Raw genomic sequence first — 14,972 nt, 5'->3', positions numbered from 1 at the left:
TATATAATTAAAGTCATTGATTTAGCAACTCCATGCACTGACCTCTTCTCCACAGTTTTGTCTTGAGTTACTCTGAGTCGCCCCCTGCTGTTATAAGTAATCCTAATGAACTTTGAGCGTGTCCAAACTCGGTCCTGGTACCCTGTCAATCACAGATAAGCTGGTTCATTTATTTAATCAGCTTTCTCTGCACAGTTAATGCACAGATTTGTTTTGTTCTGGAATATGACGTTCCTTTACAGACATCAGTTTTATTTTGCGCTACTGGTAAATGATTTGATACATTTCTGAGATTCTAGAACGTGACATACCAATTGTTTCCACTGTGGTGATCCCTTATAAATCAGGGACAAAGCTGAAGAAAAATGAATGAAGTGTGAGAATCAAAGGCAATTTATTTGCTATAAAATAACGTAATGTAATACAAATATAAGCGTTAAATTAGCAATATCACACGAGTAGTAGTGCATATGGCTTTATATTGCATTGGTGGGAGGCGTGCGTTGGCTCAAGGCCCCAGGCCGAGTGCCTTCCTGCCCCATTGATGATATACAGCCACATCACACTGCTACAAGTGTGATATTGCGTTTATACAACAGTTCGATGGCATAATTGTGTATATAAAAAAGAAAATCAAACACGGAGAGTCTAAAAAACCCTTTTGTAAGAGGAACTACTTCCTAGTGGAGCTAGTTCCCTGTAGAGCTAGTATTTGAATGATTCTCTAGTGTAATGTCTAAAATAATGACAAAACAGGTGATTTTGCTCATTTAAGATTATAAGGCTGAACGGCATGAAATGCCATCAGTCTACAGAGGTTTCCCTGAACTCTGTTGCAATAGGGAGATCACAATAATTAACCCCAAAAAAAGCAAGAGCAAAGCAAACACTACCAGATTACTATGGTATAAATAGAGCCCTAGAAAATACAAAAGAGAAAGTTTGACATAGAATGTCACTTACTTGTTCTGTGATGATTTGTTCAGCTGTAGTTTCAAATGTACGCTGAAAAAAATGCTGTTTTTCTCTCCTACGGACTTATGTGGTCTCTGTCGCCATCTTGTGGTGGAACGTTGTCCGTCTTTGCTCTGCTCAGTATGACAGGCTGATGGATGCCGACGCACTGTATTTCCAAAATTATAAATATTTAAAATAGGAACTATCCTTATTACATAAATAAACTGCATAGTTGCAATCTAAACAATGACATTCTGGCCTGAAAAACCTCAAAAGTGCATCATGCTGTCCAACCGCTGCCACATTTGTCAAACGGTAGTGAGTTTATTGATCTGCTGTCACTCGATGTGGACAGAGTAATACACAAGGGTGAAGAGGCTGTCCGAGTGCTTATATTGCTTTAATATATCTCACAGATATCAGCCAATCAAATTTGAGCACCAGACAAAACTGTTGTCTAAAAAAACACTGGGCATAATTGAAAACATCAATCTGATGTCATTTTATTTGAAAAGGTTACTTTATTAAAACACCTACAAAAATAGACAACACAGGCAATAACACTGACTAACACAGGCGGAGACAGACCCGATTAATTACAGACAGACAGCAATATTAATGAAGAAAACTATGTCCCATCAATTATTTACATTTTTCCTTAGTTATGAAAGATGAATAGCTGAGGACAGAATGTGCCCAAATATATTTAGAAAAATACAATAAAAGCTCAGGGCCTCGGTGTACCAAAAAACAGAAGCACAATCGGCATGGCATTAGAACCATAAGGGAATCACATTCTCCTGTGGAAATAACAGTAAAGGTTAATTGTGCTGCTTTCCAACTCCAAACACACGCAGTTTCATCTTAAATGAGATGCGTCACTGCACCGGTTCTAAAAAAAGTCCAGTCTGCAGTTGCCGAATACAGCCCTCAGATTAAATACAACGCCGTACTGAAGCTTTGATAGCGTTTTCTGCAAGTGTCCCACTGGTTTACATGGTAAATTCAGGACAAATGCTTTGAATATTTTGCTTCTTTATAAACACTCTTACTGATATAAATGTACATTTCTGATGCCATTCTGTTTTCATTCTCTCTATATACTTTCAAAACCCACAAGTTTCAATTTCAGACAAATCCAGGCTCACATCGAGTCCTTTCAAGTAGTGCATTGGTACAACCTTACCATACATCCCCATCCAAACAAAGTGTCTTTAAATTCCACGAGTCCAGAACATACTGGTGCCATCAAGTTCAGGATCTGTGTTCAAGACAGACCACGTTATGACAGGTCAATTATATAAAACGATAATAAAATCTGCAATTTTCAATGCCATCCACCGACGCCAGAACTCAGAGTCGCACTTAAGGCCTGATCACAACAAGACTATATTACTATACTGCACTTCACACCAATGGATGACAGCTTTAAAGAGGATTCGTTTACTCAGAATTATGTTTTTTTTTAATGTGCCTGAATAAATTCAGGGGTGGCACGGCAGCTCAGTGGTTAGCACTGTCGCCTCACAGCAAGAAGGTTGCTTGTTCGAGTCCTGGCTGGACCAGTTGGCATTTCTGTGTGGAGTTTGCATGTTCTCCCCGTGTTCATGTGGGTTTCCTCCGTTTGCTCCGGTTTCCCCCACAGTCCAAAGATATGCGCTATGAGTGAATTGGATAAACTAAAATTGGCCGTAGTGTGTGAATGAGTGTATGGGTGTTTCCCAGTACTGGGTTGCGGCTGGAAGGGCATCCACTCCATAAAACATATGCCGGAATAATTGCTGGTTCATTCCACTGTGGCGACACTTGATAATCAGGCCAAAGGAAAATGAATGAATGAATCCACAATAGTAGGAGCTCTCAAAAAATTGTAACTAAGATGAAATGAAGATGTAACTAAGATGTCGAAGATGAAAAACGTTTCTGGTTTTCATAAACAGCTGCAATATAATGTGATCGTTAGCATCTATGAGTGTCTTCATTGTTACGCTTTTGGTGTGGATTACAGTTCTTAGTAAATCTGAATGAAAACCTGATAGCTATCATCCTTGGTGTGAACAGGCCTTAAGAGACACTTCATGTGCGGAAAGACAGGGCGCCATTCTCCAATTCGACAACATTGTCATTTTTAAACGGTGTAAAAAATGGTAAAATTACATTGATGTCACACTCGGTGTGAATGTTTAGAGACCTGTAAGCATTTCTTAATGATGAATTACCCTCCACCACAGAAAAGACATGAAAAGCTGACCGACACATCCTACGTTTCTCTACATGACCTCTAAAGCTAGCAAAGTTAGACTGAATTAACCGTTACTCGCTATTATTACTTGATACACAAGCAGAAAAGTCATTTTCAATATTTCTGTTTTAGTCTATTCTGATACGGATACTTAATAAGTGATTGACTGATGTCTGTAGAGCATAGGTCTCAAACTGGATTCCTGGAGAGCCGCAGCTCTGCACAACCCTAATCAAACACAGCTGAGCCAACTAATCAAGGTGTTCAAGACTACTAGAGACTATTAAGCAGGTGTGAGTTGGAGCTAAACTCTGCAGAGCTGTGGCCCTCCAGGAATTGAGTTTGAGACCATTGCTGTAGAGCAGGGGTCACCAAACTTGTTCCTGGAGGGCCGGTGTCCTGCAGATTTTAGCTCCAACCCTAATCAAACACACCTGAACGAGCTAATCAAGGTCTTACTAGGTATACTTGAAACACCCAGCCAGGTGTGTTGAGGCAAGTTGGAGCTAAACCCTGCAAGGACACCGGCCCTCCAGGACCGAGATTGGTGACCCCTGCTGTAGAGAGTAAATGTACAGTTTGCAGAGCAGTGTTTTTTTTCTGTGTTGCCCATCTACAAAACCCTCCACCAGTTCCTATGAATACATTGGAGAAATATTCAGTGTTCAGGGAATGAAGAGACTGCTCTAATGCAGGTAAGAGGACCGGGATTTAAAGCAACATTTTATCCCCAAATCAATTTCCAGATTATTCCTCAGGGAAGCACACAAGATGTTCACATCAGGAAACATTTACGGAGAGCTTTCATCCTTGGGTTCTTAAAGAGACAGGTCACCCAAAAATACGAAAGAAAATTACTACTACATTATTACCATGTTTCCATCCACCTATTTTTAAACGCATTTTGCATTATTGCATAAAAATACTTCATGGCAACATGGAGCAATGCATTAATGTTGAAAATGTGCTGGCATAAAACGATTTGCGTAGCTTGATGTGGCGCATTAATGAACAAACCAGCGAACCGATGGTCTGAAAAGTGGTTTTGTTCAATCTAAAATGCATCAACTAAAGTCGAAGTCATCAAAGTGGCTTGGTATTATTGCCTCCCAGTTCTGGCTTGAAAGAAAAGTGCTGTTTTGCACCTCTAAAAGTCTCCCATTGATCACCTGGCTTGCCTGAACACCTGTCCGTGACCTGTTCAGACCAGCAAATTCTGTCCAATGGACGTCCATCATTCTCAAGCCTCCAGTACCTAGACTGCAGTTCTGCACAAGACGCTTGACCAGAGGAGAACTTGCGCGCCCAACTGAGCCTGGTTTTCTTGATTTGTTTTTTTTTTTTCCTTCACTTTTGTCAATTAAGTTTGTATCTCACCACTGTCGCCACTGGCTTGCTTGGTTTGGGACTTGTGGAGCTGCACATTGGTGAATAATTCATAAAACTTTAAAACCACTAGAGTGTGAGTCAATGGTCAGGAAATCCCTTTAAAAGGACATCTTGTCTCTTGACTGATGATGCATCTATTAAAAACCTGTCACTAGCATGACATCACAACAACAGCTAATTATATCGATTCAAATGTTTCACAACTAACAAGAAAGCCCCTTCCTTCATGTTAGATCATTCAAGAAGCTGCTTCTCTTAGATATTTATCACAATGTAGAAAAAAAGACTATCGCAGCTTTCGTTTCGTGCTGAAAGGATTTTCCAGAGTAATATTATAGTAAGAAAAGAGTGACCTGGCCATCTCTCTGGTGAATTCTGGAAGATTCCGAAACCTAAAAATGATTTGGGGAGAAAATGTTGCTTGAGGAGTTCATGATTTCAGGATAAAGGGGTGAGAAGTGGGTCATTTAAGGGCACCGAACCTGCGGCTTTTACTCGCCCCGACCAACTGAATAAGAGCCATAAGAGTGCTTAGCAGTGTCTGCTGAGAAACACACCACCAGTCTGTGCGTGGTCCACACATTCATCTTCTTTGCCGCTCTCTAAACCATGTTCATGGCGTCTTCGGTGAGGAAGGAGTGAATGTAGGCAAAGGAGGGCCGTAGTTTACAGTCTCTGTTCCAGCAGCTCAGCATGAGCTCATACAAACCCTGCGGACACACGGCCGGGCGAGACAGATACACCTGATGAAGAGACAGACAGACAGCGAGTTAGCTTCAGGTAGTTTATGAGATTATGAAGTGTTTGGATGCAGATGTACCTGTCTGCCCTGGTCTCTGAAAAACTCTCCTGCGTTGTCAATGACCTGTTCGTCGGTCATGTGACTGTACGGCTGCTCCTGACACACACTGAGCATCTCCCACAGCGTCACGCCGAATGCCCAAACATCGCTCGCCGTCGTAAACTTGCCCTACACACACACAGGTCAGCAGAATTATGCACACGATTAGCTAAGACAACTGATTGCTAGGGCTGAACAATATATCACTTGAGCATTGATATCGCAATATGTGTATCTGCAATAATCACATCACAGATTAGATTATTTATTAAAGATTAAAAGATAAAGATATATATGTTATTTCTACAATGATGATCATGTTATTTTACATTTGATTGTTCGATTTCTGTACTTGAATACTGTTAGACTTCCCATAAAGCACTGTTAATTTATATATTTTGCTTGTAATTTATTATAATTTATGCAGATGCACTGCATAGAAAACAACTTGATCATCCCAGTTGATCTGAATTAATGAAATCTTCCATATATAGACATTGAAATCATCTGGTCAAACTATATTCATACTGCAATATATACTAGTATCGCAATGTCAGATTTTTCCAATATCGTGCAGCCCGTCTGTATATGGCACACTGCTTATGTTTAACATTATATACTAGTCACAAGAAATATTTAAAAATATTGAAAGATTTCAGATTTGTGACACTTGCAGCATGCAACCTTTGTACAGACCAAAATACTGAAAGAATCTGTACTAATACTTAACTAAAAAGCAAATGTTAATACATAAAAATGTTAATGATGCATTGTTACATCATAAATACAAGTAATTATAATAGATGCATGCATTCAAATGTGTTTGCAGATTTTTGGACCCCATTACATAAATATTATTTGTATTTCATTCATTCATTTTTTTTTTGGCTTCCCTTTATTAATCTGGGGTCGCCACAGCGGAATGAACCGCCAACTTATCAAGCATATGTTTTCCGCAGCGAATGCCCTTTCAGCTGCAACCCATGGGAAGCATCCATACACTCTCATTCACACACATACACTATGGACAACTTTTTAGCTTACCCAATTCACTTATACCACATGTCTTTGGGCTTGTGGGGGAAGTCGGAGCACCCGGAGGAAACCCACGTGAACACAGGGAGAACATGCAAACTCCACACAGAAATGCCAACTGACCCAGCTGAGGCTCTCCCTGTGTTCTCCCTGTGTTCGCGTGGGTTTCCTCCCGGTGCTCCGGTTTCCCTCACAACTCCAAAGACGTGTGGTACAGGTGAGTTGGGCAAGCTAAATTGTCCATAGTGTATGAGTGTGAATGGATGTTTCCCAGTAATGGATTGCAGCTGGAAGGGCATCCGCTGCGTAAAAACGTGCTGGATAAGTTGGCGGTTCATTCCGCTGTGGTGACCCCTGATTAATAGAGGGACTAAGCCGAAAAGAAAATGAATGAATGAATATATTAGTAAAAAAAGAGATGTACAAAGTGTATTTTCAGAGTAAAAACAAAAATGTATCTTGATTACAGCAAAAGATGTTTTAATTTAATGTAATGTATTTTTTATTTAATGCCATGTCAGCAACCAAGGCTATTTTCATGGCAAGAACATTTCAATAATAAATATACAATTAAAAATCAACAAACAAATGAAAACGTAAATTAAATAAGATTTTTAGTGCTAATTCATAACAAAAAAATAGTAATAAAAAAAAAAATCTACAAATTGTCCTGGTGTCACTTAGCTAAAAATCTCCTTAAGTTCATTTCATAAAAAAGTCCTCTGGAATCATTAAAAGCAGGACAGTCCGGCAAAATGTGTTTTACTGTAAGAAGACTTGTGCATGTTCTCATTTATGAGTTTGCGTTCTTACCATGAGGATACACTCCCATGCCATCCAGCGAATGGGCAGCACAGCTCGTCCCTGTATCCTGTAGTAATCGCCAGCATAGAGGTTCCTGCTCATGCCAAAATCAGCTATCTTAATGTGTCTCTCTCCCCCGCGCTCCTCACTCTCACCCCGCTCTCCTCCAACCAGACAGTTCCTCGTAGCCAGATCTCGATGCACAAAGTTTAGAGATGCCAGAAACTTCATTCCTGATGCGATCTGACTTGCCATTGAGATCAATGCTGGGTAGCTGAAACAGGGAGAGAAATATATATATATTTTTATATATACACATAACTAAATGTATATATTTAGTTATATGATTTGTGACTAAGGTATGGTTTTAGATTTGTTGTTGCTTTTGTGTGTGTGTGTGTGTGTGTGTGTGTGTGTGTGTGTGTGTGTGTGTGTGTGTGTGTGTGTGTATGTATGTATGTATGTATGTATGTATGTATGTATGTATGTATGTATGTATATATATATATATATATATATATATGTATATATATGTATATATATTTATATATGTATATATGTATATGTATATATATATATATATATATATATATATATATATATATATATATATATATATGTATATGTATGTATGTATGTATATATATATATATATATATATATATATATATATATATATATATATATATATATATATATATATAAAAACACATCCACACGCACACACACACACACACACACACACACACACACACACACACACACACACGCACACACGCGCACACGCGCACACACACACACAACCTCAAATCATAAAAGGTTGGGACAGTGTGGAAAACACAAATTTAAAAAAAGAAAGTAGTGATATCCTAATTATTTTGATCTGTATTTCTTTGCAGACAATATAAACACAAAATATTTCATGTTTTGTCTGGTCAACTTCTTTTCCTGTCATTCAGACCTGCAACACATTACAAAAAAAGGTTGGGACAGGAGCAAATTAGAGTTAGCCCTTTGTATGTTAACAGTGTCCAAAAGCGCAGTCAACTTCTCTGGTCTTGGAGGCATCTGTGAAGGACTATTACACAGTGGAAACGTGTACTGTGATCAGATAAATCAGTATTTCGGGTATTTTTTGGGAGAAATGGACGCTATGTGCTCCAGACCAATGAATAAAAGAATCATCCAGACTGTTACCAGCAACAAGTCCAAAAAACAGTGTCTGTCATGGTACAGGGTTGTGTCAGTGCCCCTGACAGAGGTAACTTGCATTTCTCTGATGGCAGCATTAATGCTGAAATGTACATAAGCTGTGTCCCAAATGGCACACTGTACACTATGCACTTACACACTCAACAGCATAGTACATGTATGTAGTGTCGTCCCAAATGGAACACTAACATTTTTTTTTTACTAAGCGGAAATTCTAACTGTTTCCCAGATGGCGTATGACGGTTGATGTATTAGTGAAATAAACGACCTAACTACCAAACAATACCTGCATGAATATAACCACATTCACCATCTGGAGGCGGCATAATCACTCGTAAGAGAATACTGATTTCACATTCCAAAATAAATAAAGTTATCCAACATATGCGCCCAATAGCTCAACCCCTTCGCTACGTGAGCAAAGCTGCAGTCAAAATGGCGTAGAATAGTGCATAAGTATGCGATTTGGGACGCACCTATAGAGATTTTGGAGCATAATATGGTGCATATGGGACACCCGTGCATATTTCAACAAAACAATGCAAAATCACATTCTGCACACATTACAAAGTCCTGGCTGTGGAGGAAGAGGACACAGGTACTTGACTGGCCTGTTTGCAGTCCCGACCCCTCTCTAATAGAGAATGTGTGGAGCATTTTGAAGCACAAAATGCGACAATGAGAACCCTGTACAGTTGCCTACCTTAAGACTTGTTTGCAGGAAGAATGGGACAAAATAACACCTGAAACATCTGATCACTTGGTGCCTTCACTCCCTAAATGTCTTTTCACGAGTTCACACTTGCAATAGTTTCAGAATAAAGTGTATTTGGCGTGCTGTCCGGGGAGAGGGCTCTGAGCCTGGGGAAGACACCCAAACTCGATTTATTCCTCTTATCAGGAAACAGAGAGGAATTGGGATTCGAGCAAAGTATCTAGCCTGGCCCCAGAACGCTCCCCCCAGGATTGTAATGCTTAAGAGGTGAGGTGACAGGGTGGTGGAGGGATGCTAAAGTCGTAAGATGCTGCAGGTAAGACAGCTTTGGTATATATAGGGGTTTGGTCAAGAACTGATTGGATAATAGAATAATTGTTAATGACGTATTTGATACTGAAACTTCTGCGCGTGCTCCTCCTGAAATTTGTTTATAAAACATCACTTAAGGGTTTTGAAAAGGAATGGCAACATTACAAAGTGGTAAATGCTCTACTGTTCCAAGTTTTTTTAAAAGTGTTGCAAGAACCAAAATTGGACTATTCTGAAAATGTGTTTATTTTGAAAAAAACAAAAATGATAAATATGATGAGGAACACATTAAATAATGTTTGTTGTTTTGTCTGCAATGAATTACAGGTCAAAGTAAATTAAGAAATCACTTCTTTCTTTTTTTATTTGCGTTTTTCCATAATGTCCCAACTTTTATTGATTTGAGGGTTGTATTAATTGTGTATATATTTCGATTTTTATTTTGTTAACTTGTGAATAGGTTAAGGGTAAAAAGGGTAGTATTTTCATGAAGTGCTCTGTCAAACATCGAATAAAAAATACACTTTTCAATCTCAACTGAAACATGATGAGGAGAAGGGTCCTCCCCTTTAAAAAAAACAGCCAATAGTGTTTTGTTTTTAATCACAGCTCTGCCAGTGAGAGTGGTTGAGCTCAAGCTCACCAAATGAAAAGCAAATAAGAAGCCTCTCGAAGGGGGAGGGACATGTCAGATACTAGTATGAAGAGGTGACGTGAAAAAAAATCATTGATCTATTGAGATGGAAGTGACAAACAGCAAGCTTTGGAGATTTATATCAAGTTTATATCTACTAAACCCAAATTTTGTTACCGTTTTGTAGCACAATAGCTTATAGATATCCTTAAAACTAACACACGGATTCTGACGTCTTAAATTTATTTTAATTTCACATGACCTTTAAAAGTGGCACTTTTTTTTCTCTCAACAAAATGTAATACTAGTTGTTTATAAATGTAATAGTTGTATAGAGACTACAGTTTTGTACAATAATTCAATAGCTACTTTCATAGCCATGAAAGCCTAATACAAGCATCTGTATTACCGGTATGGTTGTAGTGTTGTGTGCACCTGATGGTCGGTGTGTTTTGTGACGGCCCGCTCTTGTCCAGCAGCACTCTGTGGGACAGGTACTGATTGAGGTCTCCGCTCTCCATGTACTCAGTGACCATACAGAGCGGATCGCTGCTCACACACACGCCCAGCAGACGGATGATGTTCGGGTCCTTCAGGCGAGATAAGATCTTCACCTCCTTTAGAAAATCATTCCTGTTGACACAAGAGCATGACAAGAATGAGAAGGTAACAAGAGAAGGGCGAAGGACATTTTGAGATTGAGTTTATTAAAGCTCCACCATACACAAAACAGATGTTACTGTTTTACAGCGGACGAATGGTTCTAAAAAAATCTGATTACTTGGCACAATAAGGTAATGCACCTTAGGTATTTAACAGGAATTTTTAAACTTATTTTTTTATAATACAAGAAAGATTTTATTCATCTGAAAGTTTCAATTATGAGTGACACGGTGGCTAAGTGGTTAGCACAGCAAGAAGGTCGCTGGTTTGAGTCCCAGCTGGGTCAGTTGGCATTTCTGTGTGGAGTTTGCATGTTCTTCCAGTGTTTGTGTGGGTTTCCTCCAGGTGCTCTGGTTTCCCCCTCAGACCAAAGACATGCGCAATAGATGAATTTGGTAAACAAAATTGGCCGTAGTGTATGTGTGTGATTGAGTGTGTATGGATGTTTCCCAGTATTGGGTTGCAGCGGGACGGGCATCTGCTGTGTAAAACATATGCTGGAATAGCTGGCGGATCATTCCGCTGTGATGACCCAAGATGAACAAAGTGACTAAGACAAAGGGAAATGAATGAATGAATGAACTTCAATTACAAATGACAAATCTACACAGAATTTTGTATCCTACAATGCATGTAAACCACCTTGATGTCAAAATAACGTCAAACTGACGTCTAAAACTGGTGTAAAAAACACATCAAAAATGAATTACAGGACATTTAATGTCAATGTTGATGTCAATTTGATGTCTTTTTCTGTTCAGATCTTTTTATTGACATTTTTTAACAGCAAATTTAGTTTTATGGCCAAAAACTACAGTTTTTTACAGCATAAGTAAACTTCAAATTGCTTAAAATAAAAGGCCATTCTGCTAACAAAGCATTCTGCTAATAAAAACTATAAAAGACATTTAAAAATATATATTAAACAAAAAAGAACAAATAAAAAGAGATCACAACTCAACTAAATTAAAACAAATACAGTTTTTAAAATTCTAAATCTGAAAATAAAAACTACATTTTAGATCCAACAGACATTTAAATCCAACAGAAACTCATTCATTCATTTTCCTTCTGCTTAGTCCGTTTATTCATTAGGGCTCGCCACAGTGGAATGAACCACCAACTCATCCAGCATATGTTTTACACAGCAGATGCCCTTCCAGCTGCAAACCCAATACTGGGAAAGCAACAGAAACTATAATATATAATTAGAATAAAACAATACTGGGTTTTTATATATTAAAATACTTTTAAATAAAAAAATGAATTATATTTTATTTATTGAAAAAAATAATAACAATAATAATTTAAAAAATGACTTAAAATCACATGACTATGTGGACAGTTACCTGGCATTTTTAGAGGCATCTGGCCTTAAAATCTTCACAGCCACCAGCAGAGGGCGTCCTTTCCTGACATTAAATGGGAACTCGAGGTTTGCAAGATCCTGCGGGTTTTCAATCTCACACAAATGAACCTAACAAGAAAGCCCACAATAAACAGTCAGTACCAAGAACTTAATTTCATTATGAGCCTGCCTACTGCCACACATTAAAGAAACAACCAAAAACATGATAACAAAGTTATGCAAATTTGTTTCAAGCAATTCAACTTTGTACCTCCCCAAACTGCCCTTCTCCCAGCTTTTCTTTGAATACCAGTCGTTCCCTTGGTAACTCAGGCAGCGGTGGGCAATCAGTGGGTGTGGCTGAGAGGGCAGGAACTGCATATGTATTGTTTCCACTGACGCCCTGCAGACTGATGATGTCAGCTTCTGCATAATGAGGGACACTCGCCCCGCCCCCTGATGCCTCTCCATAATGAGCTCCTGACAGTCCCGGGGGCGGGGCTCCAGGGTAAGGAGGCGGTCCTTCCTGAATGGGCAGCCCTTTATCAACCATGTCAATAGCACATGCTGAGAGGAAGAAAAAAGAAGGTAGACTTATAAAAGAGAGCTAATCGGTTATATTACTTGATGAGTAATTATAAAGGCCATACATGCACTTAAACATTCACATTCACTGTAGGGGACACATCATGTACATGCATACCGGGATAAATGTATGACTGGGGTCAGAGGACAATATAAGAATATAACATTCTCCCACGGGCTCATTCAGCACCACACCCCTAACAAAACAATATCCTACCATGGTGTTTTATAGAGTAATTGTCTGGCCCTGATTTTAACCCTTTAACTGCCTGCTCTACCATATTTTGACTGTTTTAAATAATGACTGTTTTAAATAATGGCTTACATACACACCATTTTTGGTTTAAAAAAAAAGTCAAACATAATCCTGTTGCACTACTACACTTGATTTTGGTTTTATTGTAAAAAAACAACAACAAAAAAACATGTTAAATGAGAATCTGAAATATTTTATGGCATACTTAAAGAAATAAAGTTTATTTAGTATTCAAAAATATTTTATTTTGATTATGCTTTTAAATAAATTTTAAAATTTTTCTGGTTTTAATAGTATATGTGTTAATTCAATTCAATTAAATTCAATTCACCTTTATTTGTATAGCGCTTTTGCAATGTAGATTGTATCAAAGCAGCTTCACATAGAAGATCATAGTAAATTGAATCCATGTCAGTTCAGTTTTCAGAGTTTAAGTTCAGTTCAGTTTAGCTCAGTTCAGTGTGGTTTAATAATCACTACTGAGTTCAAACACTGAAGAGAAAATTCACACATAATTCCCATACTTTTAGCATAAACTGACATATCAACCATTTGGTAAATTTAAGAAATGGGATGTGTTGAGAAATAATGCATTGAGTGTGTTAACTGTCAACATTAGGAGTTAAGAAAAAGGGTTTTAAGGTAGGTGCAAACTCAACACAGTTTTTTAACTCAGGGAAATGTTTTTATGCAAATTGGCCTTCATTGACAGGACAACAATGTTCTGTAAACCTTACATTCTCAGAACATTTTATTTGACAACTGCTCAACAATGTTCAACAGTGGACGTGCACTACTGGGGTCGGTTATTTTAAATGCATATATTTCGTAAAGAAATTCAAAATGCTTTTAATTGATCAAAAGTGACATTGACGATGTTTATGATGTTATGAAAGGCTGCTTTTATAGCCTTTATTCATGACTATTCAAGAAATTCTCTAAAAATGCGTTATAACTTCCACTAAAATATAATATAAATATCATTTTGATCACCAAATCCGCTTATTAGAATGATTTCTGACTGATCATGTGACATTGAAAAAAACTGGTGTAATGATGCTGAAATGTCAGCTTTGAATTATAGGGAAAAAATGCATTTGAAAACAATAATGCAGATGGTTTACATTGTTAGATAGTCACTGTTCTTGTAGTTTCAATGTAGTTTTTATTATTAAATAAATAAATACTTAAAACACTTAAAATGCCTTGAACACTTAAAAATTAAAAACACCTGTTTCTGGCAAAGGCTAATTTCATGCCACCATTTCATGTATTTTAGACACACAGTTGATGTCTGAATTATTAGCCCCCCCTGAGTTATTAGCCCCCCTGTTTATTTTTTTCCCCAATTTCTGTTTAACGGAGGTAAGATTTTTTTCAACACATTTCTAAACATAATAGTTTTCATAACTCATTTCTAATAACTGATTTATTTGATCTTTTCCATGATGACAGTAAATAATATTTGACTAGATATTTTTCAAGACACTTCTATACAGCTTAAAGTGACATTTAAAGGCTTAACTAGGTCAATTAGGTTAACTAGGCAGGTTAGCGTAATTAGAAAAGTTATTGTATAATATTGGTTTGTTCTGTAGACTATCGAAAAAAATATAGCTTAAAGGGGCTAATAATTGACCTTAAAATGGTTTTTAAAATATTAAAAACTGCTTTTATTCTAGCCGAAACAAAACAAATAAGACTTTCTCCAGAAGAAAAATATTATCAGACATACTGTGAAAAATTCCTTGCTCTGTTAAACATCATTTGGGAAATATTTAAAAAAAAGAAAAAAAAAATTCAAAGGGATGCTAATAATTCTGACTTCAACTGTAGATTTAATCAAATTATTTTCCCATAACAATAAAAATGTGATGGAATTGGGTTGATTAGAAATAAAAATAAAATAATAATAATAATTAAATAAAATGGTTATCTAATAATATGTCATTTCATTTTCTTCACACATCACATATTTC

At 37.5% G+C, this 14,972-nt stretch overlaps 1 protein-coding gene across 1 annotated transcript in view; it reads right to left on the bottom strand.

The window, feature by feature from the left end:
* Positions 1-1,458: 1,458 nt before the first annotated feature.
* ddr1 (discoidin domain receptor tyrosine kinase 1) overlaps positions 1,459-14,972 on the bottom strand; it is a 90,065-nt gene continuing 76,551 nt past the window's right edge. The window contains exons 14-19 of the mRNA XM_056474749.1: positions 12,424-12,719; positions 12,154-12,281; positions 10,577-10,774; positions 7,278-7,542; positions 5,409-5,558; positions 1,459-5,331 (exon numbers count right to left, since the gene is read on the bottom strand). Of these exons, the coding sequence (XP_056330724.1) occupies positions 5,191-5,331; positions 5,409-5,558; positions 7,278-7,542; positions 10,577-10,774; positions 12,154-12,281; positions 12,424-12,719 (1,178 nt within the window). The 3' untranslated portion in view covers positions 1,459-5,190. The remainder of the gene's footprint in view (positions 5,332-5,408; positions 5,559-7,277; positions 7,543-10,576; positions 10,775-12,153; positions 12,282-12,423; positions 12,720-14,972) is intronic.

This window comes from Danio aesculapii, chromosome 16 (genome assembly GCF_903798145.1).
Source record: "Danio aesculapii chromosome 16, fDanAes4.1, whole genome shotgun sequence".
NCBI classification, from domain to species: Eukaryota; Metazoa; Chordata; class Actinopteri; order Cypriniformes; family Danionidae; genus Danio; species Danio aesculapii.
This window is presented reverse-complemented; position numbering and strand designations above follow the sequence as displayed.